Consider the following 26,205-nt stretch of genomic DNA (forward strand, 5'->3'; position numbering starts at 1 on the left):
ATGGTAGCCCAGATCTGGCATAATCTTGACCAGGTCCAAAGGGGAGAGGTGCCCGACTGGATCGACAGCGCCAAACTGGCCTCACTCGCGAGGTGCTCCGGGCCGCTCGACAGCCAGACTCTGAAGGGTATGACCAGAGTATACCCAGTGATTCCCGACTGTGAGGTCAGTGAGGCGACAAGAGTCAGGATTGTCCTCCTGATCCCCGTGGTCACCCCAGGGTCTGGGCAATTTCCCCTGTTTCATATTGAGAACATCGGAGTCATACGTGAAAACGCTTCCCTAAAATATTGTTTAGCTCACCACACAACCATATCTCAAAATGGTGCTGTGTACGGGGTGCCGCTTACAGGCTGCAAGCGGCGGGGGGCAATTACCATCTGCCCTCACCCCTTACAAAGGAGTGAAACAGCGGAATGTGGATTCAACCGGACACAGGGCTGCACCCTGGAAATCGAACCCACGGGCCCCCATTTCACTAGGGCGGGGTATGGTGGAAGGGGACAGTATTGTGTTTCCACTCTTGAAACCTCATTTTGGTATAACGGACTGCAGTGCCCGATTCCCCAGCACGAGTTCAGCATCACCCCCAGGCGCCCAGTCACGATTGGGCAAACTCACATCTCAGAGGTCCGACGACGGAACCCCGAGTCCATACAAACTACCGACAAATTCAGGGACACTCTCAGGGAATACCAGGAGCCCGAAGAAGCCCCCATCCCACAATTGGCCGAGGTCTTACGGGTGCTTAGGACCCAGGTAGGGCACTCAGTGAAACTGTACCACCAGTTGCAATCACATATAAAAGGACCTACAGGAGGACACAGAGACAGCTCTGCAGTCCCAGGGGTGTGGGATTGGGGCCTAAATGTAAATATACATCCCTGGATCCAAATCATCTCGCATACCATTGTAGGCATACAGTTACTGCTGGCTCTGGCCTGGCTCCTGGTGGTGTGTCACTCATGCCGTCAGCACAAGAAACGAAAGGCCAGAAAGACGATGCTCCACGCCATAGACTCCTGGCGGGCGATCAGGCACCACGAGCTCACAGGGCTCGAGTTAATGTAACCATGTCCCGGGACTATCCAAAGGCCCCATGACTGCAGCATGACGGCCGGCGGAATGTACCGGGCGAGGAACCGACTTTCAAGGTATCGGCATCGGGGGTGTGGACGTGTCCAACCCCTTGCCGAAAGGGGAGACTGCAAGCGGGCATCAGAGCCGCCGTGCATTTGCCACGGGACTACGCCTACATCGGTAAAACTATAGGAATTCATTTTGTGTTTTAAAAATGGCAGCCGCAGCTTAAACCCACAGAACTCAGCAGCTGCCGGTCCGCCCACGTGACCGGGAGATGGGAGCCAGAGGACAGATCAAATCCACACTAGGCCAGACACTAACCATGACTCATAGACCGAAACTCCGGAGCTAATTAAGATGGAAACCCATCTCCTAATCAAATCAAGAGACTGACTGAAACACACCCATATTCATCAATACAGAACCATCCTGACACAAAGGACAGGCATCCACCAGACAAGAACGAACAGACTAATACACATCAACACCCCAAGGGAACAAAGGGGGGTGCTAGCCCCCAGCCCTCACAGAGACAGACAAGCAGATAGTACCTCGACCCGTTTACATAATCCAATTAGCACCCTATTGTGTGTACACTGCAACTCTCCTGGGACGGCAGGAAACCCACCATTTGCACCTACTCCAGCGATGATGGGAAACTATCATCCCATTCATACTCAAAATCCTCACATCCTGACAAAGAAAGGTATATAATGTGTAGCAGCGCGCGGGAACAGCAGAACAGCCGAGATTTGGACCTCGGTTGGTCTCCGCCGGTGTTACTGTATCAATAAACGTTACCGATTGTTGAACCGCACTCTGGGCTTGGACTGATATCATTTCATCCACGCTAACAACTATATCCAGCATTATCAGAATTTTGTGTTTCAATGAGATCCTCTCTCATTGTTCTCAACTCCATGAAGATAGTCCCAGTTGATCTCACCTCTCCTCATAGAGCAATCCTGCCACAGCAGGAATCAGGTAAACCATTGCTAAGTATACTAAAACTACACTCAGTACTCCAGGTATGGTCTCAAAGATCTCTGCAGCTGCAATACATCTTCCTTGCTCCTATTCTCAAAGTCCTTTCACATTGAAGCCAACGTATCATTTGCATCATGACCAAATTGTGGTGCAGATTCAATGGGCTGAATGGCCTGATTCTTTTCCTATATCTTATGATACAGTCATAGAGATGTACAGCACAAATACAGACCCTTCGGTCCAACTCGTCCATACCGACCAGATATCCTAACCTAATCTAGTCCCATTTGCCAGCACTTCACCCATATCCCTCCAAACCCTTACTATTAATTTACCCATTCAAAAACCTTTTAACATGTTATAATTGCACTTGCCTCCACCACTTCCTCTGGCAGCTCATTCCATGCACACACCTCTGCATGAAAACATTGCCCCTTTTAAATTTTTCCCCTCTCACTCTAAACCTGTGCCCTCTAGTTCTGGACTCCCTCACCCCAGGAAAAAGACCATATCTATTTACCCTATTCAAGCCCCTCATGATTTTTTAAACCTCTATAAAGGTCACCCTTAAGCCTTCAATGCTCCAGGGAAAACAGTCCTAGCCTATTCAGCCTCTCCTATAGCTCAAATCCTCCAACCATAGTAATATCTTTGGAAAACTTCTTGGAACCCTTCGGTTTTCACAGCATTCTTCTGATAGGAGGGAGACCAGAATTGCACACAATATTCCAAAAGTGGCCGAACCAATGCCCTGGACAACCGCAACATGACTTTCCGACTCCTATACTCAATGCTCTGACCCACAGAGGACCTTCCTAACCGCTTGCTATGCCTACGCAGTGGCCGATGTAAAAAGGATACCCCAAGTTCCTTTGTACATTAACATTTTCCAGTCTGTTACCTTTTAGGTAGTACTCTGTCATTGTCAGAGATGTACAGCACGGAAACAGACCCTTCGGTCCAACTTGTCCATGCCGACCAGATATCCCAACCCAATCTAGTCTCACCTACCAGCAGCTGGACCATATCCCTCCAAACCCTTCCTATTCATATACCCATCCAGATGCCTTTTAAATGTTATAATTGTACTAGCCTCTACCACTTCCTCTGGCAGCTCATTCCACACATGAACCACCCTCTGCGTGAAAACAAGTTGCCCCTCAGTTCTCTTTTGTATCTTTCCCCTCTTAACCTAACCTATGCCGAGTTCTGGAGTCCTCCAACTCAGGGAAAATACCCTATCCATGCCCCTCATGATTTTATAAACATCTATGAGATCACCACTCAGCCTCTGACGCTCCAGGGAAAACAGCCCCAGCCTGTTCAGCCTCTCCCTATAGCTCAAATCCTCCAACCCTGGCAACATCCTTGTAAATCTTTTCTGAACCGTTTCAAGTTTCACAACATCCTTCCGATAGGAAGGAGACCAGAATTGCACGCAATATTCCAAAAGTGGCCCAAATAATGACCTGTACAGCTGCAACATGACCACCCAACTCCTGTAATCAATACTCTGACCAATAAAGGAAAGCATACCAAACGTCGCCTTCACTATCCTATCTACCTGCAACTCCACTTTCAAGGAGCTATGAACCTGCACTCCAAGGTCTCTTTGTTCAGCAGCACTCCCTAGGACCTTACCATTAAGTGTATAAGTCCTGCTAAGATTTGCTTTCCCAAAATGTAGCACCTCCCATCTATCCAAATTAAACTCCATCTGCCACTCCTCAGCCCATTGACCCATCTGATCAAAATCCCGTTGTAAACCAAGGTGACCTTCTTCAGTGCCCAATTTTGGTGTCATCTGCAAACTTACTAACTATACCTCTTATGCACACATCCAAATCATTTATATAAATGACGAAAAGTAGTGGACCCAGCACAGATCCTTCTGGCACTCCACTGTTCACAGGCCTCCAGTCTGAAAAACAACCCTTCACCACCACCACCCTGTGTCTTCTATCTTTGAGCCAATTCTGTATCCAAATGGCTAGCTCTCCCTGTATTCCACGAGATCTAACCTTGCTAACCGGTCTCCCATGCGGAACCTGCTGAATGTCTTACTGAAGTCCATATAGATCACACCTACTGCTCTGCCCTCATCAATCCCCTTTGTTACTTCAAAAAACTCAATTAAGTTTGTAAGACATGATTTCCCACGCACAAAGCCATGTTGACTATCCCTAATCAGTCCTTGCCTTTCAAATACATATACATTCTGTCCCTCAGGATTCCCTCCAACAACTTGCCTACCACCTAGGACAGGCTCACCGGTCTATAGTTCCCTGGCTTGTCTTTACCACCTTTCTTAAATAGTAGCACCATGTTAGCCAACCTCCAGTCTTCCGGCACCTCACCTGTGACTATTGATGATACAAATAGCTCAGCAACGGGCCCAGCAATCACTTCTCTCGCTTCCCACAGAGTTCTAGGGTACCCCTGATCAGGTCCTGGGGACTTATCCACTTGTATGCATATCAAGATATCCAGTACCACCTCCTCTGTACCATGGATATTTTTCAAGATGTCACCATCTTTTTCCCTACAGTCTATATCTTCCATGTCCTTCTCCCCAGTAAACTCTGATGCGAAATACTCATTTAGTATCTCCTCCATTTTCTGCGGCTCCACACAAAGAAATCCTTGCTGATCTTTGAGGGCCCTACTCTCTCCCTAGTTACCCTTTTGTCCTTAATATATTTGTAAAAAAAATAAAGCTTTGGATTCTCCTTAACCTTATTTGCCAAGGATATCTTGTGTTCCCTTTTGGCCCTCCTGATTTCCTTCTTAAGTATCCTCAAGTCATCCGGATTCCTGAGGCTCCTAGCCTCATTCCCAATGAAGGGCTTTTGCCCGAAACGTCGAGTTTCTTGCTTCTTGGATGCTGCCTGACCTGCTGTGATTTTCCAGCATCACACTCTGGACAGCATTCTCTACACCTACCAGCCTTTTCTTTCACCCAAACAGGAATATACTGTCTCTGGATTTTCGTGATCTCATTTCTGAAGGCTTCCCATTTTCCAGCTGTCCCTATACCTGCAAACATCCATCCTCAATCAACTTTGAAAAGTTAATGCCTAATACCATCAAAATTAGCCATCCTCCAACTTAGAATTACAACTTGTGCATCTGGTCTATCCTTTTCTATCACTATTTTAGAACTAATAGAATTATGGTCACTGGCCCCAAAGTGCTCCCCCACTGACACCTCAGTCACCTGCCCTGCCTTATTTCCCAAGAGTAGATCAAGTTTTGCACCTTCTCTAGTAGGTGCATCGACATACTGAATCAGAAAATTTCGTTGTACATACTTAACAGTATGAGAATGTGTTGCTGGAAAAGCGCAGGTCAGGCAGCATCCAGGGAACAGGAGAATCGACGTTTCGGGCATAAGCCCTTCTTCAGGAATGACCTGCTGCGCTTTTCCAGCAACACATTTTCAGCTCTGATCTCCAGCATCTGCAGACCTTACTTTCTCCACACTTAAAAGTATGGCAGTCCTGGTCCATGTTTGGAAAGTTAAAATCCTCTTCCATAACCACCCTATTATTCCGACAGATAATTGAAATCTCCTTGCAAATTTGTTTCTTAATTTCCCGCTATTTGGGGGGGGTTGGATCTACAATACAATCCCAACAAGGTGATCATTCCTTTCTTATTTCTCAGTTCCACCCAAATAACTTCCCTGGATTTATTTCCAGGAATATCCTCCCTCAGTACAGCGCTAATGCTATCCCTTTTCAAAAATGCCATTCCCCCTCCTTTCTTGCCTTTCTATCTTTCCCGAAGCATTTGTATCCTGGAACATTAAGCTGCCAGTCCAGTCCATCTCTGATCCATGTTTCTGTAATTGCTGCGATATCTTAGTCCCATGTTCCTAACCATGCCCTGAGTTCATCTGCCATTCTGCTTTCCTCACTGAAATGACCACTTTCACACTTATCCATATGATACGGCATCTGCTGTGCAAATGCCCGCTCAACTTGTCTAAACGTCAATAGGTTCTTACATCCTCACCACTCAATTCCATCTAATTCTGTGTGGTCAGAAAACTTAAATATTACATTTGATTCCTCATCTAAGCTGTAAATGACAGCATCTAGAGTGTGTAAATCACCTGGTTAATGCACATAACTGCCTTCTCCATTGTAGTAATGACACCACCTTAGAGACTTCCCATCAGTGGTAAAAGGTGGATGCAATTTCACATTAGGGGTTCTGGTCCATCGTGTCTCCTTCTGATTCCACTGTTTTTGCTGATTTGCAACCACTTCTGATGGCCACATTAAATTAGAGTCCTTGTGAATGAAATTCTATGGGAACATGAGGACAGGCAGTGTTATACAATCCTTCCTCACAAATGAAGGAAGAGCATTTGGGCAAACATTTTTAGAATTAGACTTTACCAAGTGTCAAGCCCCTTCAAGAAATTAAGGGAAAAAGGCAAGAGAAATATTGCAAAAAAAAAATTCACTTTGCAACCTCAATTTGTCAGTAAAAACCTCCCTCCAATGACAATGAGATAAACCAATTGCAGGGATAGTTGAGACAGTGAGCAGCAGACATCACCAGGATGGGATCCACAAGACTCTCACTATACACATTTCCTTGTTCACAAACTGCTTCTAGTTTCATTTAGAGATTGACGAAACAGAGTATGGATAAAATAATTTTCAATTATAAGCAAGATCAGTTCATGTTTCATTCATTATTGTGTACATACAATAAGGTTCTATTCAAGTTGCTCACAAGGGTTTTTGACTTGTATGCAGTGATTCTGTCAAACAGAATATTCTTCCTGTCCATCAAAAGCAATACTAAATAAATTATACAATCTAAACCAACATTGTTTTGCACTATTGCTTACAATTACAGCTACAAATGCAGAAGGTAACTTGAGTCTCAAGTGAGTTATCAGTTAATAATTCCAAAATTACTCTTCAATCATCTCAGTATTGAAGATCCATGTGGAAGCTGTCGTGGTAATGGAACAATTATCATTTATCCATAAGTCCTTTTCATATTCAGTATTTTAACCTGACCAAATCTTGTTTAATATTTTGGCCTCAGCACTATCTGAATTCGCTCAACATGGGAATTTTCCTTTGAATTATTACCATTACATTTATTACGTAATACATATCACACCCATAGATTTTATGCATACAATATTCATGTGGCTTCAACAATTTCAAAAGACACCATGTAAATCCTTTACAACACAGTTTTGCCTGTAAAGATAACCTCTCGAAAAATTACAGTTCAGTGCATATTTCCAGTTTATCTCATCTGTCAGACACTTTGAAGAATTAAATTTGGATTGCTGAGAAAAATTCATCAGCTAAGACGATCCATAATACCTGCAAACATTTAAATACACCTTTATCCCAAAATGTGCTCAACTATCAGTTAAAATTTCATTAAGTAAATCATCAGTGTCTGAATTTAAGGCTTCATAGTCTCCAAGGGACAGAAATTCAATTTAGCAGGGATAACTACTTCCTCTTTTAAACAAACTAATGCAAATGACGCTATTCATTAACTATTAAAACAGACAAAACAATGTTGCAGAGGTCAACCTTAACTAAAGAGTTCTATACAAAAAAAACATATTTCCACTAAACTCACAAAGTCAAGTTACAGAGACGCTTTAAAGCAAGATTTGTGGGCAGCATGGTAGTTAGCACTGCTGCCTCTCAGCGCCAGGGACTCGGGTACAATTCCCGCCTCAGGCAACTGTCCGTGTGGAGTTTGCACATTCTCCCTGTGTCTGCGTGGGTTTCTCCGGGTGCTCCGGTTTCCTCCCACAACCCAAAAATTTGCAGGTTAGGTGCATTGGTTATGCTAAATTGCCTGTAGTGTTAGGTGAAGGGGTAAATGAAGGCGAATGGGTCTGGGTGGGTTGCACTTCAGAGGGTCAGTGTGAACTTGTTGGGCCGAAGGGCCTGTTTCCACATTGTAAGTAATCTAATCTAAATATGATAGTACTGCTTAAATCTAGGTTGTCTATCTTAAAAAAATGATGATCAGTCAATAGTGTTTTGAGGTACTAGGAAGGCTTAGAAATTCAAGGTCTGAATGAGACAGCTCAGTATGACTTCTTAAGTGACCCAGATGGAACTCTGGTGAGCTTTTCAAATTCTTTTGGTTTTACCAGACGCACACACATGCTTGTCAGCAAGACCATTAGACCACACAAGATATAGGAGCAGAAATTAGGCCATTTAGCCCATGAGTCTGCTCCACCATTCAATTATGGCTGATAAGACTATCAGCCCCTTTCTCTCTGTAACCCTTGATACTCAAGATCCTATCTAGACTAACTGATTGATCGAAGTTGATTTCTTGTTGTCACATGAACTGAAACAATGAAAAGTGTGTATGCTATATAGGCAGATTGTATCATACAGAATGCATCACGGTAGCAGAATACAGTGTTACGGCTACAGAAAAGGTGCAGAGAGAGAACAGAATTAACATTTGAGAGATCTCTTCTGATAACAGCAGGGAAGCTGTTCTTCAAATCTTTATTCAGAGATGCCGGTGTTGGACTGAGGTGTACAAAGTTAAAAATCACACAACACCAGGTTATAGTCCAACAGGTTTAATTGGAAGCTAGTATGCTTCCAATTAAACCTGTTGGACTATAACCTGGTGTTGTGTGATTTTTAACTTCAACCTTTGTATGTTTATTCAAACTATTATACCTTCTGCCTAACGGGATGAGAGGGGTCTTTGATTATTTCCTGAGGAAGCAGGAAGTATAAATAGAGTCAATGGATGGAAGGCTGGTTTGCGTCTGGTGATGCATTGGGCTATGTTCATGGCTGCATAGTTTGTCACTATCTTGGGAAGAGCAATTATGGTACCAAGCTGTGACGCATTCAGATAGGATGCTTTCTACGGTGCAGAATGAGAATGTCAACGTCAACTGATTCCATTCTCCTTTGCTCAATGTCAGAGGCCAGTTTTCATATCCCAACATATGGTGTAGTCTTTGAGATCAGATTACAGCACAGCCTGGCATCAACACTTGCAATTTTTCCAGTTTACAGCACAGCAAAGGGTGATGACCTCATCAGAACATCTGGATATGAGGTACAAACCTTCTAGATTATTTAAACCCTTCCATGCCAAACACAAACCTAAGAATGCTGATTGGCTTAATTCAGCAGTATGTTAGAAAAACAAATGAACACACAAATTACCCTTTAATAAACAGATACCACATTGAAGAAACTTTATTAACTTACCAAAGTATGTCTTGCAAACAAATCCAGCACCTCATCAGTCACTATTGCAGTGAATTTCAAAAACATATTTACAGAAATTCTGGATGCAACAAAAAAGCACTGTCAGAACATGCAGTCGTTCAGGAAGGATTTTATTTCCCACTTATCTTCAGAGTTGCAGTGTGTCAACAGCTATCTCAAAGCATAAAAAGGATCCAATTACAAAGAGATCCTCTACACTGCTTTCTTTTCAATTAGCACTTTTATGCTATTTCAGTATTGTAGTACACAGCCGACAAAAGTTGAATACACGTTTTTAAATACCACAGAGCTGAGGACAAAGCCACATTTCAATAGAAATAACACTTCAGTAGGTGAAACCGTATCAGGTATGCTTACAGTGCGAGGCATTTCCTACCTATACAAACGTGAATAGTGTAACCAGTTTAACTGTACATTTTATGCACATTAGAAGGGATTTTATATATTTATGAGTGTCAGGCAATTTTGGGGCACAAACTGTCTTGAGTCGTGATATCACCCACATTTCACAACACACAATTCAGCACCCAACCAGTTGCTGAAACAATCAAATGATAAAACTGAAAGATGCCACAAGAAAAACTGAGTTTTGCAATAACTCAATGAACTGAGGTACTCCTTCAAATAAAAGAAAAAGGTGTTATCTCAGACCACCCCCCACCCCAACTCCCCTAAATGGGTCTATGTACATTTCTATGTAATTGATACCACCTAAATTACGAAACCCAATTGAATGAAGCTACTACTATAAAACTGAAGATTAAACTCTCAAACGTTTGCCTTCAAATTAGTTTATCAGCATATTTTACAGAAAGGCTTGATACATTTAAAAAATAATGAATCAGAAAACATCTGGTGAACTGGTCAGTAGTGAATTTTGCATCTTTTCTTTGGGCATTTATCCAGATCAATCCATTTTCAGTCTGGCTTGCGACAGGAAAATTGGTTTTGGAAAATTGGATTATTAAATTTGAATCATCAAATAGGGGAAATTTGAAAACAGACAATAAAGAACTTTGGAAATAAAAAGAATCCAGAACTTCAAAAGGTATCTCAAAAAACACATGGGTGATGATCACTACTGAAGAAATTCATGCAGAAGTTTACAGTAGTTAAGAGAAATTTTCTTTATTCAGCTGAGCCACAAGAAGAAAACACTTCAGATGCGATCAGAGTGATACTTCCTCTTGTCATATGCCAGAAAAATAGAAGGACACAGTTGGGGATCGGCCCAATTTTTGACACCATTAAAAAGTGGAACTTGTTGGAAACAGGCAACTTCAAACTGAGCAGAAGAGGCATTAGGTGTTCAGCCAGTCAAATCAATCTTCCCTGAAACAAATTTCTAAAGTTGCAAACCTGCCTCTCTGGTTTCACCAAAGCTGTGCATGTGAGCCAGTAAACAGCATTGTAGTGCACATGTATGGTGTGCATTCCAACCTCCATGATCACAGTGAATGGCCTTCCAACTTTCTAAACAGACTATTTGTTACAAATTTGACATACACCAAATCACACCCAAATGCTGCATTTCTGATGTCTGCACAAGCTTTATTTACTTTGAAGGGTCCCTATGGTTGCAACATGCTCACATAGTATATAGTGAAAATTTATGTAGGTACTATATTTGGGATATCCACAGTCAGTTACGTTTGAGAGAACTAGAAAGTCAGTTCCCAATGCAAAAAAGGGACATCTAACATCCAACACTTAACTGTTGGCTGTCTGGTAAAATATGTTTCATGTTTCAATGGAACGCAATTAAAATCTCTCACTAATTATAATCAGTTTATGATAGAAAGCAGTCTCACCCCAGCCAGGGAAGCAGAGTCAACTTTGAATTTGAAATCTCAAGAAAGATGGGTTTCCAGACTGGGTCAACTCACTTGGTCAAGGTTTTATTTCCTGGGGAAAGGGGGATAGGAGAGTGGAGGAAGGAGAAGAGGAGCTGTTGCCATGGGCAACATGATCTGTATGGAATGACACAATTTAATACTCATTAAGCACAGTTTAAAACAAATCTACAGTACATTGTTATTCAAGTAAAACACAAATTGCAAATGTCTCTGTCTAAACAGCAACTTATATAAAAAAAATTGAAATCTTCAAAATTTAGCATCACTTAGAACAAATCTAGACGTCTCCTGCATCACTGTCCTTTTTGTCTTTCTTTCCTTCCCCTTCCCCTTCTGCTGTCTCGCTGGTGTCCCGTCTCCGTTTGCGGTTTCTCATATTAAACCGAAGCTTTGGTTGGGGTAGTGGGTCCATCCCAAGAACTTTGTGAATCTGCCGAAACGCTAACAACCTCAATGCGTGCTGGGAGGGTAAAAATATAATTAACTTAAAATGATAAAGATTCACATTTCCTCAGAACTGACTCCACCCCCACCGGTTTACATTAAAACTAAACACAGTAACTGTCAGAAAACGAACCTGCAAGCAGAGTGACAAGATCCCCAAGGAAACAGTATTTTGTGACAAAGTTAGCCTTTCTCCAAGCATCAACTGCCCTTTTCTCTTTTGTTCCGAATGGACATGCTGTTTAAGTTAAGCACTGCTTTTATTCTGCATTTTTCCAGTGCTTAACCTTTCTTTCTCATTTGCATTTATTAGTGGCTTATGACTTTTTTTTTACGTGAATGTATAATTTACATTCACCAAAATTAAAGTGTGATTTTTTTTTGTAATGTTTGAAAGAATCCGGTGAGAACAATTGTTTTGTGATGTCTTCTTGCACCCAAATAACGAATTTCGAATCTGACAAAAAGGATCAAAGTTTCATTAAAGAAAAATCAGCCCCCAAAAAAGGAGTGCTACAATTAGCTGTGTGATGTCTTTGGGGAGGGGGGGGGGGGGGGGGGGGGGGGGGGGGGGCAGGGGCAATGAAAAATCAAGTCAGATTTCCTGATCACTATCTGAATTCACTGGAGAATTCTGGCTTTGCATTTGGCCAATAACAGGTTTGGTTGGGATGCTCTCTCCCCTACCCACTCAGTCCCCCCATGTTGAATATTCTGCCAATGTTCACATGCTGGTTTCACGTACGAAGAATGGACACTTGCGTAAGATAAATCAACATCTTCCAAGAGAAGGGGGAGAGAAATGAGAAAAACAAAATTGTCAGACTTGCTCTGAAATGAAAAGTCATATCCATTTCTAAAAATTCATCACAGGATGCTCAATGCTTAGATAGTTTACAATATTCATCCATTGAAAATAAATTACCTGACATTTAATGGTAGCATGCAGACATTGGTTCAAGTACGTAATTGGCTTCTTTTCCTCAACCATTAGTTATTCCTCTAAATGTTTTTCCTAGATACACCCACCTTGCATCTGTCCTTCCCCTATTTGCTATCAAAGCCTTTAACACTATTTTAATTTTCTCCTGTTAACCCTTTCTCTCCCAACTTGGCAGGTACTTGCTGCCTAAAATTCTGTAGTACATCTAATACTTCAGGGCAAATGCAAGCTTCTGGGGTTCCAATGCAAATCACGTTCCTGATCTGTGTTCTTGTCAAATTCAGCTTCTACTATGGGTGGAAACACCACTCAGAATTTATCTGCTGCAAGAAAGTAAATTGCACAATTTCTCAGCATTCCTAGAATTAATGATTTCTCCAAAGGCAATTTATTTGTTGATGATCAAAATAAGCCGATGAAGCCAATGTTCTTCAGAGTTTCATCAGTTTCCAGAAACTTACTTTCAGTACTCTTGATATATTAACATTGTGCAGCTGCCCCTTACTTCTTGAGGGAAAGAGTAACAAATACAAAAGATACTCAAGCTCCTTGAAATAGGAAGCAGCCTCTCTTTTATAAATGTAGGATAAACTTTCTTTTTTTACAGTTTCAGTTTTTAGCTTGTATTCTAGTTATCTCCTTTTTTGTTGCATTGATGATGAAATGGTTACTGTATTGGTGGGAGTCTTCTCACCTGTCATATTTGAGCCATTAAGCTCATTCCCATCTTGTCCCCATAGACATGCAAACTTTCTCTCCTTAATAATTGCTGATTCTCTTTTGAAAATCATGATGAAACCTGCCTCCATCACACTATCAGACAAAGCATTCCAGATTTTAACCACTTGCTGTTTAATTTTTTTTAACCACTGATGTCACCATCACTTGCTTTGCTTAACAGCTTAGTGCTGTCTCATTCTCGAAACCTCCACACACAGGAAAAGTAATTCTAACCCTATCTACCACTCATCCCTGGAACACCATCAAATCTTCTCCTTTATAAAGAACAGCTGTGGTTTCTGATTTATGTAGATAACTTCAACCCAGGAATCATTTTTGTGAATCTTTTCTACACCTTCGCTAAAGCCTACCTATCCTTCCTTAAAAAAGTCAGAACTGGACTCAGTACTTCAGTTGAGGCTGAACTAGGTTTCTTACACATTTTTAATAAAGATGTACAAAAGCAAGGAAATTATAACAATCAACTTGCACAGTAAGAAAAATCATTTGACTGTAACAGATATGTGCCCAGCACAGAAACCTCACCTGTGCACTCGCTGTAATATCCTCTCGTTGCTGATGGTTCATGCAGGACAAAGCATCTGAGTGGTCTTTTTCACATGGGTCCAAAAGTCCAGGGCCATCTGTAGCAAGCAATTGCAAATCCTGGTTAAACTGTACTTCAATTAAAAACACAACCCTTGCTATCAGTTAGACACAGTCTCTCTACCAAGTGTCTGATGATAAGAGTTAAAAACCTATTATTGTGATGGCATCAAAACATTAGCATGCACATTCTAAGCTTGGTGAATTAGCAGATGATGCTAGCAGCAATTGGCAAAGTTTGGTACAAAGCTCCACACCCCAACATAATATCACCTGATGTCTTGTTATATAGGGCATTCTGACCAATGTCAAGCAGCAGGAAGACTCCCTCAAGGGGTCTCCAAACTAAGGGCTGCAATTTCAGTTTTTGGTGGCATATCAAAGCTGATCATACAGCTTGAGTGCCCATCAGAGGAACAAAGTCGTATAAAAATGCTTATTAACCTGGCACTTTTTTTTCCCACAGGGTTTTTATTGGGGGTGGGGAAGAGATGGAGGAGACAGGGTGAAGGACAACAACAACAACCACCACCACCAACCCCCCCATGCCTAACTTTGCCATTTTCAATTTGTAAAGTTTTTCTTAGTGATTAGTATGAATAAAAAGCAGGCCAAAATTCAAAGGACTGTTGGAATGGAGAAGCAGTCAACACTTACACGTTTAATCAGTGACACAATGAAATTCTGGCTATATACTTTCCATTCTGCCCTTCTAAACCCATGGATCTGAACATCCTTTTTACCCCTTTATCTTGTGCATTCTTCAAAATTGCATACTGAATGAAAACTCAATGAATGCCATGCACAGTATATGTGTTAAAGGAAGAAACAGTCTATTTCTTCAACTCGTAAAACAAAGACTGACCTGGAAGGAGAACTCCAGAGGCAACAGCTTCAAATACCCTTCGCATTGCATCACCAGGACTCAGAGGGCCTGAAGAACTGCTGATGGCTTTCTCCACAAGCAATTCCATAGCCTGTTTACAAAAGCAAAATGGCATTTCAATTGATGTGCACGACTTTTAAAGGTGCACTTTACAGTATACTCAAAATAAGTTGGAATTTTTCCAACAATACAACTAACTCAAATCAAAATAGCAAATATAAAGAACTATTTGTCTCAAACATTGAAACTGAACTACAAATGCAAACTCTCCAAAAACACACTACCAATTGATCCTAAAGGAAAAAGCAATAGTGACTTGTAACGGCATCAGATCCCGTTACAAGTCACTGCACTGAATCAGCCAATTAATGTTAGCCTAGTGAGGTAAAGGAAAATAGCAAGAGGCAAATGACTAAAGATCGACTGGAAGGGAAAAGCTGGCCAGTGCTGCTTAGACTTGAGACAAGAAAAAATTTGGTCTTTGAAATATTGAAAGTAGTCTTATTTTCACAGGTGATTTAAAACTCCTGGAAACGATCAGGATTGAGCAATTCAGCTACTAAAATGTATGATCTGCAACGAGTGCAGTGCGAAAGGAATTCAGTGGTAGGGGCATCAATTATTGAGATCTATATTAATTGTATGAAGGAATCAACTGTACTGCACCAAATTTGTTAATAATGCAAAGACAGCACATTGTGAGGAGGATATAAACATGGAAAAGAAATTAAACAAAAGTCTGGAGTATAATATCGGAAAATGTAAGGTTGCCTATCTTGCAGGAAGAACAGCTGAGCTGTTCTGTTTAGATGGAGAGTGAATGTAGAATGCTGCAGTACAAAGCCACGTGGATGCACACGTATATGAATCTCAAATTTAAAAACCAGCATGCTCGTATAACAACTAATTAGGAAGGTAAACGTATTGCTGGCTTTTATTGCCAGATGGATATAGTATAAAGGTAGGGAATAGAAATTGCTGGAGAAACTCAGCAGGTCTAGCAGAGAAACACAGTTTTGTTTCAAGCCTGGCATGACTGTTGGATTCAAAATGTTAACCCTATTTCTCAATCTGCAGATGTTGTCAAACCTACTGAATGTCTCCAGAATTTTCTGTTCTTATTTCAGATTTCCAACATCAGCAGTATTCTGCCTTTATAAAAGTCAAGTCTTGCCATAACATATGGATACTGGTGATACAGCTTTGATCTCTTTACTTAAAGAGGGATATACTTGCATTTTAAAGAAGTTTCACTGGACAATTCCTAAGAAGAAGGAGTTGTCTCATGAGGAAAGGAGATCAATAGGGCCCATACTGATTTGTATTTAAAAGAACGAAGTGATCTTATTAAAACACACAAGATATTGAGGGAGCCTAACAGAGTGGATTAAAAGAGAATGCTTCCCTGTTGTGGGACAATCTAGAACCAGACAACATTTAAGATGGCAACAGGCAGGAATTTCCTCTAGAGGTGGTTAGTCGTTGAAATTTCCTCCACAGACAGCAGTGAAGGTTGGCTCACTGAATATATTCAAGACTGAGTAGATTTTTGATGTACAAGGGAGTCAAGGAAAGAAGTTGAAGCCATAATCAGGTCAGCATTGTTGATTATCCAGCAATATCCACATGAACATTCAATTCAGGTATATTTGTTTTAATAAAAGATTTGCTGGAATTCTAGATTCTCATGTTAACGTAATAACTTGAGAAGTACCAGATTGCTGCATATGCATACAGAAGCACAGCTCAGCACATGTCTTTGGGAGAAAAAAAACTAACAGGTAAGGTGAAGAGGTGAAATACTTATTGCAATAGGCCACATAAGAGAAAGATTTACCATATTTCATTTGCATTCTTACCCAATCTGGTAAGGCCCCCCACGTTGGCACTCGTTGGCAGAGGTCACGCAGGATTCGTATGATGATCACACAAGATTGTAAGCCATTAGCTCTAGCCTTCAAGTTTGGAAAAAAAATGATAATTATTCAGTACTGTCAAATTCACCATGAACAGTTAACTTGAAATATCTGAAATATTTCTGTACTGTCAACAGTGATGTCCACTTTTAAGTAATTCAGACAATACAATTGATTGAGAAACTGTTTCAGCCAAAGTTAGTATTGTCAAGGCTAACACAGTGCAGATATTCCAGAGACAGAGGCACATATTCATGGGATTTCAAAAAGAGCATAGCTGCAGAAAAGAAACACAAGATGTTTTTATGGAACACAGAACTGGCAAGAAACTAAGCAGCCCAACTATTAGAGATAGATAGGTGGGAGTGAGAAGAGGAAGTGCCCACTCCTTATCACCACACCCTCAAGAAAGAGGAGGGAAAGGGTGTGCACAAGTGAGGGAGGGATATAGGACAGGGAGAGAGAGGGAGGGAAAGGGGCACTTGGGCAATGGGACAGTCAGGTGAGGGGAGCAAGGCGAGAGAGTAGTGAGGGGGGGCAGCACACAAGAGGGCAAGGGAGTGAATAAGTGAGCTTTGAGGGACAGAGTGAGTAGGGAGCTAAGGATGGCACAAGCAGGCAGCACAATTGCGAGAGAGAGGGGGTTGCAAAAGACAGACAGAGAGTGGGGGAGAGATAGCGAGCGCAAGCATGCATGTGGGACACATGGGTGTGAATGGGAGACAGTGTGAGAGAGAGTGGAGCAGGGGTATAAAAGAGAAGAGAGAGAGAGAGATAGAGAGAGAGAGAAAAGCATAAACAGGAAAGAGTGATTGGCAGAACACAACTACCAACTGCGTGTGCACAGCACTGGCTTTAAGGAGAGCAGAGTGTGATTTTTAAAAATTCATTTGTGGGATGTGGGCATCACTGGCTGGCCAGCATTTATTGCTTGCCCCTAGATGCCCTTGAGCAGGTGGTGGCGAGTTACCTTCTTGAATCACTGCAGTTCACATGCTGTGGGATGACCCACAATGGTAGTGGGGAGTGAACTCCAGGATTTTGGCCCACCAACAGCGAAAGAACGGCAATATATTTCCAAGTAAGGATGGTGAGTGGATTGGAGAGGAACTTTAAAGTGGTAGCGTTCCCATGTATCTGCTACATTTGTCCTTTTAAATGGAAGTGGTCGTGGGTTTGGAAGATGCTGTCTGAGGATCTTTGGTGAATTTCAGCACTGATAAATATGGGTAAGAGTGTGCAGGGAACACATGAACCCTTTCAACTGTATTTAGCCCATTTCTCTCAAAAACCATTTGTCATGTTCTTATCCAAATGTCTTTTACAGTTGTAACTGCACCTGTATCCAACACTTCCCTCTAGCAGTTCAATTCCACATACGAACCATTCTGTGTTTAAAAAAAACGTTGCCCTCATGCCCATTTTAAATCTTTCTCCTCTCATTTTAAAAGAAAACCAGCCTAGTTTTGAGCTCCTCCACCCTGGGAAAAGATCCCTGCTATTCACCTTAGTGATTTTATAAACTTCTCTAATGTCGCCCGTCAGCCTCCTATGTTCCAGGGAAATAACTCCCAGCCAATCCAGCCAGAGGTGGAACATGGCGATATGATGGGGAGCCAAGGTAGAGAAGGCATGCAGAGAGTGGGGAGGCTGGAAGAGCTTGAGATGAGACAGTCACATGGTCAATGAGAACTTCAGTATAGTAATTGATTAACTGTAGTGAGAAATATTTGAACTTTGTTGGACGAGGTGTGAAAATTGTATTTAAATGAAAGTGAATTCCACACTATTTTTTAATTTTTTTCAATCTTTTACAAATGTGCCTTCTACCTACAGTCTACTGTTAGCAACTCCATACAATTTAGAAGGGTGTTAATTAACATTTCCAAGGCTTCTCGCATTGTAACAGGAACCAATTTGCATATGCATGCCTCAGATCACTCTTCCAGTACAGAAAACTACTCAGCACTGTATTCCTGAAAATGCCATCAAAATGACAAAAAATGACCCATTTCCAAAAATTGAGAAAAACATCTGTAAAAACGTCACTGATAAACTATCCACACCATCTATGCACAAGCTGCGGAAAATAATTTCCAACATATCAGTGATTCCTTCGGTTCTGCTGCAGGTTCCTAAATTAAAAAGGAACTAGTGTAGCCAAAACTGATTAATTGCCAAGCATTACAAATGGATTCCAGAAATACAGCTATAATTGTTGGAATACCATATAAGACAGAAAAATATGTTATCGAAAGGATCGCCAGCAGCTGTAAAAATAAAAAGAAAAGTTAAACATTTGGGTATGGAATCATCATTAATAGAGTTGCAGTTAACTGCTCTCTTTCTTTCCAAATGCAGAGGGACCTTCTAATACTTCCAAAATTTTCTGTTTGATTTTCAGCATTTGCCTTTGTTACATAAAAGAATGAACTTGATCGAGTTATCCAATATAAACTTGCAGCTCTGATTGACCAAATAATTTAAAACTAGTCCAAAGCCTGGTAGGAATCCCAGAATCGCCTCCCAAATGGAATATGGCAGTCACCATAAATCAATGGTCCAGCCAATGGCCAACAGATTCAAAAAGAAATAAACTACAGTACAGCATATTTTTACCTGGAACCACTTGGCATGACGAAGTGCAGCCAGACCCTCAAGGCATTTTTGCTTGTTCAGTACATCTGATGGATCTTGCACTGGGGCAGAAGTTGCATCTTAAAAATAAAGAGGGGATAGTCCCAAAGTACAGCAGTTAGTTTGTAGCAGTGGTGTGCAAACGAGAGCTGAAATACTGAACAAGCCATCACATGTTAATAAGTTTTCTACAGTTACAAACTGAGAGCTGAGCAGAGTTGAGGGCACTAGGGGAGAAAATAAAACAGTAAGCACAAAACCAATGGAAAATGATAGGTTTGTGCCACTTCATTAATAGTTGTGTTACACTTGTAATCTCTCTCTGCCATTTTGAAATTCATGGTCAAACTGCATTCCAGCCGAGTGATTCAGGTAAATGTCAGTGACCTGTAGGTTTTTTTGCAATGTTATTTAAAATTACTGAATAAATCTCACCTTTATCCTTCACAAGATCATCTCGCATGACAGGGGACGTCAGTGAAATTTTGACCTGCATCTTTGGCTCTTTGCATGTAGAAAGGATGATGCAAGACTCACTAGGGCAAGTTTTCAATTCATAAGACTCCTCCGTTATGGTCTGAAATAAAAATTCAAATGATTTTCACACAAATGTCCAAAGCTAAAGATCACAATATAGCCAATCATATGAAAATCTTTCCTACGTTTTGTTTTATTGTGTAATGCAAACAATATAAAACATTAACAATGGGTAAATAATCCCAGTTGAGCAAAGATCAATTAGCCATAGAGACAAAGTTGTACAGCATGGAAACAGATCCTTCGGTCCAACTTGTCTATGCCGACCAGATGTCCTAATTAATCTAGTTCCATTTGCCAGCACCTGGCCCATATCCCTCTGAATCCCTTCTATGCATGTACTTAATCCAGATACCTTTTAAATGTTGTAATTGTACCAGCTTTCAGCTCTTCCTCTGACAGCTCATTCCATATACGCACCACCCTCTGTGTGAAAACGTTGCCCCTTTGGTCACTTTTATATCTTTTCCCTCTCACCTTAAACCTACTCCCTCTACTTTTGGACTCCCCTACCTTGGGAAAAAAAGACTTTGGCTATTCACCCTAATCTCCCCCCTCATGATTTTACAAACCTCTATAAGGTCACCCCTCAGCCTCCGACACTCCAGGGGAAGTAGCCTCAGCCTTATTCAGCTTCCACCTCAAGCTTAAGCCCGCCAACCCTAGCAGCATCCTGGTAAATCCTTTTTGCAACCTTTCAAGTTTAACATCCTTCCCATATCAGATCAGAACTGAACACAGTATCCCAAAACTTAGCTGACTTCAGCTACTGGTGGGTGAGTACTTATAATTAGTCTCAGGGCTCTCAGAATAAGAAGGAGACAAAACCAATAAGTGTGCCTTCCCAGACTAATTGTTCCAGTGGGAAAGTGCGTCAGTAGTCATTGGGAGAATGGAGATAGTGTAGTGAGATTTCACATTCTCAAACAACTTACTTATCTAAAATTGCACTTGGCTTAGGTATGAAACAGTGCCTGTGGTATCATAGCCAAATAAGAAGCAACAAAATTATCTTCCTTTTAGATTATGTCTATGCCAAAGAGCAGAATCAGCATACAAATCGACAGGACTAAGCAATCCCACATCCAACAGATCAGATCTAAGCTCTGCTGTCCTGTCACATCCAATCGGAAATGGTGGTGAACAATCGAACAACTAGCAGAGGGAGGGGGCACCACAAATATCCTCAATGACAGGAGAACATAGCACATCAGTGTAAAAGACAAGGATAAAGTGTTTACATTCATCTTCAGCCAGAAGTGTTGATGAGATGATTGTGATCCATTCTGAAGCTGAGAAGACCATTGCTTAGGGATTACTTACAGTAGTACTGGAAAAGCACAGCAGGTCAGGCAGCATCCGAGAAGCAGGAAGAATCAACGTTTTGGCCAAAAGAGCTTCAACAGGAATGAAGGGCTCATGAAACGTCAAATTTTCCTGCTCGTCAGATGCTGCCTGACCTGCTGCGCTTTTCCAGCACCACTCTAACCTCCAGCATCTGCAGTATCTTCTCCTGCCTAGGGATTTCTTAGCTCCACTCCTTTGCATACAAGTAGTTCGATGTTGTAACTATGTTGCACTCAACAGGTATTTTAGAGAATAACTTTCAACAGATTTTAAATTAATTTAAAAATGGAGAAAAACTGTGGCAGGGAGAGTCATTCTCTGTCAATGAATAAAAAAAAGAACGGTTTCTTGTAACTAAAGTAATCAAGTCACTTTACACAATTTATCTTATGGATTGCACAATTCTTTAAAAGTGTTCAATATGGTTAATAATTTAAAACAGTCAGACCTTGCCCAAATATCTAATTTGCTATGTAGAGCCTAGTACAATAAATTCAGTAAGCGTGAAGTTAGAAGATAGTTACCAGGAGTTGTTTAGGCAGATTTGCTGAAATTTTTTCCAGAAGGGCTTTTGTGGGTTTGTGGGCAGAGAGAAGAATAAGGTTAACATTCCTGTCACCACGGAGAAGTAATCCTTTTGCCAGCACACCAACACGCATGACCCCTTTCAGCACACGTGCTCCAAGGTCACCTTTCCTGTCAAAAGACGGCAGGAATTCCTTTAAACATCAGTGAAAAGTGATGTAAACAGGGAATACTGTATAAAGACCATTAGATATAGGAGCTGAAGGAGGCCATTCAGCTCAATGTGTCACTGCTATTCAATGAGACCATGTTTGATTTGATGATCTTCAATTTCAATTTCCTGCCTTTTCCCTTGATTTCCTTACTGATTAAAACTCTACCTATATACAGCTTTGGATGTACTTGAAATGACCCAGGCTCAACAATCCTTTGCAATAAATAATCTCACAGATTCACTAATCTTCTGAGAGAAGAAATCCCTCCATCTCTGCCTTAAATGTGCAACTCTTTATTTTGAGATTATGTCCTTTGAAAACAACCTTTCTGCATTCACTCTATCAAGTCCTGCAAGACTCCTGTATGCTTCAATAACCTCACATGTTCCCACATCATAGTTCATCTGCCAAATTTTTGCCCACTCACTTAACCTCTCTATAGACTTCTGCAGATATTGTGTTTCGTCCCCAACATATCTTCTCACCTTTGCATTCTCAGTAAACCTGGCTGTTGTACATTCACTTTCCTCATCCAAGTCATTATTTATTGCAAATAACTATGGCCTGAGCACTAATCTCTGTGACACACCACTAATTACAAGTTGCTATCGTGAAAATATCCCTCTTATACCAAAACTCTGCTTTCTGTTAGTTATGGAAATGTGTTGCTGGAAAAGCGCAGCAGGTCAGGCAGCATCTAGGGAACAGGAGAATCGACGTTTCGGGCATTAGCCCTTCTTCAGGAATGAGGAAAGTTGGTCCAGCAGGCTAAGATAAAAGATAGGGAGGAGGGACTTGGGGGAGGGGCGTCGGAAATGTGATAGGTGGAAAGAGGTCAAGGTGAGGGTGATAGGTCAGACTGGGGTGGGGGCGGAGAGGTCGGGAAGAAGATTGCAGGTTAGGAAGGCGGTGCTGAATTTGATGGATTTGACTGAGACAGGCTGGGGGGAGGGGAAATGAGGAAACTGGTGAAATCCGAGTTCATCCCTTGTGGTTGGAGGGTTCCTAGGCAGAAGATGAGGCGTTCTTCCTCCAACCATCGTTTCTGTTAGTTAGTCAATCCTCTATTCAAACTAATATACTACTTCGAACACTATGAGCTCCTATGTCATTAAGTAGCTTATTACAACAATACATTAAGTCATCTTTCTTTTACATGAATGCAGAAGACAGTTTCAAGTGCAGTTCAAAATGCCCATCGCCACAAACCAATAATATTTATCATTGCATTACTTCCTTATTGCCACTAGATGGCAGAAATATCAAATGCATTCATTGTACAGTCTTCAGTTAAAAGTAACATTACATTTCAACTATATCTCCAGCAGAGCTACAAACATAAGCCACAAAACCAAAAATCAAATAACAGTGATAACAAGAAAGAAAAACTTTATATTTTAAACAACAACGTATCCCAATCTCAGAATGCCTTAAAATTCACATGCAAATTGATTACTTTTGGATAGGAAACAATTACATTGAACAACCACTTTATGTACTTCAAGAATCTCAAGTTTGAAAATGACCAGTTAAGTTGTCCTTTAACAAGAACTGGTTGAAAAGTTCACAGTGGTTAAGACTGCTTACTGCACTTATTTAAACAGTGCTAGGCTCTATACCCGAACAAGCTGACTTGGCCTCATGAGAAAGACAACATCTATGACACATCACCTGTAGTGAAGTGGCTATTATGTGATCAGGTTTTGAGAGTGGAACTTTAACCACATTTTCTATTTAAAGGCATTAGCAAAGCCATCATATACACTGTAAAAAGATTACAAACAACAAATATACAGGAAAGTAGTAAATAACCACTTGCTCTTCATTCAAATAATGCACAGTGCACAGCAAGATTTCTGGCAATCTGCACCCAGTAACTGGTAGAACCTGAGAAGTGCATCGAAGCTAGGCACATCTCTACAGACTCTGCATGAGTTGCGCGATAGAAGAAAACAAAATATAAGGGTTGCAAACAGATTTCCACATATCAGATGGTTAGATGAGAAAAAGATATTGTTAATTCCAAAACTGTTGGATTAAACTCCAAGAAAAACATTAACCCAGGAGAGACAGCATTTAACCAAAGGACCCAATTAACTGATCTATGAAGAGATCAGAGTACAATCAGACCACTAAAATTGCTAAACTCTCCATAGCGGTGACCACAGGTTTGCTGACATGTTTGGGTCTCAAGTCTGAAGTGAATTTTAACCTTGCTTGTTTCGAGCAAGGTGCTTAGAGCAAGCTAAATCAGGAAAAGGAATCAAACTACTTATTGACTAATCTTCCACAACAGTCATACAACACGACTTGACATAACGTTTAACACAAAGTACAACTCTTCACAGCATGCTTTATGAGAATACTGGAAGAGTAGGAAACCCCTCATGACAACTAAAAATGAAGTGATAGCTTATAACAAAACAAATCCTTATTCAGAAGTGAGGTGGAATTTTCTGAAAGGTCCACATTAGACTACAGGTTGATAAAAATTCAGAGTTATCATTTATGCTGACAACAATGGCAGAAACTGTTATGAGGGCAACAGGAGACTAGTACTACATTCAACAGTTGAAGACTGAAAAATTTAAGACCGTTTCAAGAAAGGATCTGATAAACTCCACTGATTAAATCAATTCCAACTGCCCAGAAGGAAGTTAAATTCATAATCTAACCACTTGGACACAGAAATATTCGTGGCAGGCCCGTGACAGCAACCATGAAACCAGTCATTCTGATTCTCAATAAAGTTAAATCAACATCAAGGGTTAGAGCCCACTAAACATCTACTATAAGCGCATTAAACATTATTCTGGAAATATATGAATACACTTGAACTAAAAATGTGAAGAAAAAAAACTCACTTGATCCCAAGGACCAACTCCATATTTTTCCCCACTGTATGGTAAGCACATCTTTGTATATGCCAAAGCAAACTCAACCTATAACTATACTGAAATCACAGATACATTATGAATCATTTAGGCAGTATTTTGGTAAATGGCAAGACCAGCAGTATCTGTTAAGCAACCTTTCCCGGGCTTAACTGCAGTAAGCTGCACATTGTGAACTAAGATTACAGTAAAAGAACGGTTAGCCATCAGAAAGCAAGTCAGCATTTACGGTCTGCGTTGGTAAACTGGCCTTACAGCCAGGTTAAAAAAGTCAATCAAGCCTGCTTTTTTTTCCCTCTAGAGGCTAACTTGCTGCAAATCAACTTGTATACAGTAAAGATAAATTGTCTGAACCAGACAACTGTTGAAGAGTCTAAGTATTATTCTAATAATCCAGTTGAACTTTATATACACATTTTCTAATCAACCTGGTCAAATGTTTTGACACACTTCTGCAGCAGGTTGGATATGAAGGCAGGTGTTCCGGTTCAGAAGTAGGGACACTACCATCACACCGCAAGAACCCCATGCAAATCAGACTGAAACACAAAACCCTAGCAGCCATGAGTTGACCACATCATTTGAGCAAGGTACTGGAGAATTTTGTTTACCATTATAACAAAGCCCCAAATTTGCATGCAGTTTGTTTATCTTAGATGAGTGGTGATAGAGGGAACAAAATGGAATAAAATGACTCAGTGTCAGAGTCTGCATGTGCATCTGTGTTGTTTGAAGGGAATGAAAAAAAATCCAGTTCCTCACTGACTTGCCCAGAAACAATGGGACGTGATAATTAGAATGAGGTCTGACCTGATTTTAATCTTTTGCCCAGAGCATGCCTAGATTGCCATGGATGACGGAAGCAGTTATGGAGAAGCTGAATTGTTTCTCCTCAGAGCAGAAGGTTAAATGGCAACATAAAAAGTTTTGGTGCTCTGGGAAAGTAAGTAGTAAACTGCTTTCTCTGGGAAATAGGGCTTAATAACCAGAGATGACAAAATTAAAAACAATTGGCAGAAGACAAAACATTTTCTGTAGAAAGGTAAGATGTGGAATGCACAACCTGAAATGGTGGTGGCATCAGATTCCATAGGAATGTTGAAAAAAGAATTTAGCAAGTACTTAAAGACAAACAACCGCTGGCTTCCTTGGAATGTCGAAGCACCACAGATGCCAGTCTCCAATTAACTGACACAATTATAGAATTACTAGTGCTGAAACACGCCATTTGACTCATCAGGTTCACACCAACCCTCCGAAGAGCATCCCACCCACACTCCTACACGATAACCCTGCATTTCCCATAACTATTGCCATTAACCTATATAGGCCTGG

General features: G+C 41.0%; 1 protein-coding gene across 5 annotated transcripts in view; it reads right to left on the reverse strand.

Moving 5' to 3' along the window:
- Positions 1 to 9,295: 9,295 nt before the first annotated feature.
- Positions 9,296 to 26,205, reverse strand: part of LOC122565231 (zinc finger RNA-binding protein-like) — an 82,355-nt gene continuing 65,445 nt past the window's right edge. For all 5 annotated transcript variants that reach the window (XM_043720995.2, XM_043720994.2, XM_043720992.2 and 2 more), the window contains 7 exons: positions 21,761 to 21,932; positions 19,788 to 19,929; positions 19,335 to 19,432; positions 16,659 to 16,754; positions 14,779 to 14,890; positions 13,854 to 13,951; positions 9,296 to 11,660 (listed from right to left, as the gene is read on the reverse strand). In XM_043720995.2, the coding sequence (XP_043576930.1) occupies positions 11,478 to 11,660; positions 13,854 to 13,951; positions 14,779 to 14,890; positions 16,659 to 16,754; positions 19,335 to 19,432; positions 19,788 to 19,929; positions 21,761 to 21,932 (901 nt within the window). In that variant the 3' untranslated portion in view covers positions 9,296 to 11,477. The remainder of the gene's footprint in view (positions 11,661 to 13,853; positions 13,952 to 14,778; positions 14,891 to 16,658; positions 16,755 to 19,334; positions 19,433 to 19,787; positions 19,930 to 21,760; positions 21,933 to 26,205) is intronic.

This window comes from Chiloscyllium plagiosum, unplaced genomic scaffold, assembly GCF_037043375.1.
Source record: "Chiloscyllium plagiosum isolate Xiang-an unplaced genomic scaffold, Cpla_swu_hap1 HiC_scaffold_28, whole genome shotgun sequence".
Lineage (NCBI taxonomy): Eukaryota > Metazoa > Chordata > Chondrichthyes > Orectolobiformes > Hemiscylliidae > Chiloscyllium > Chiloscyllium plagiosum.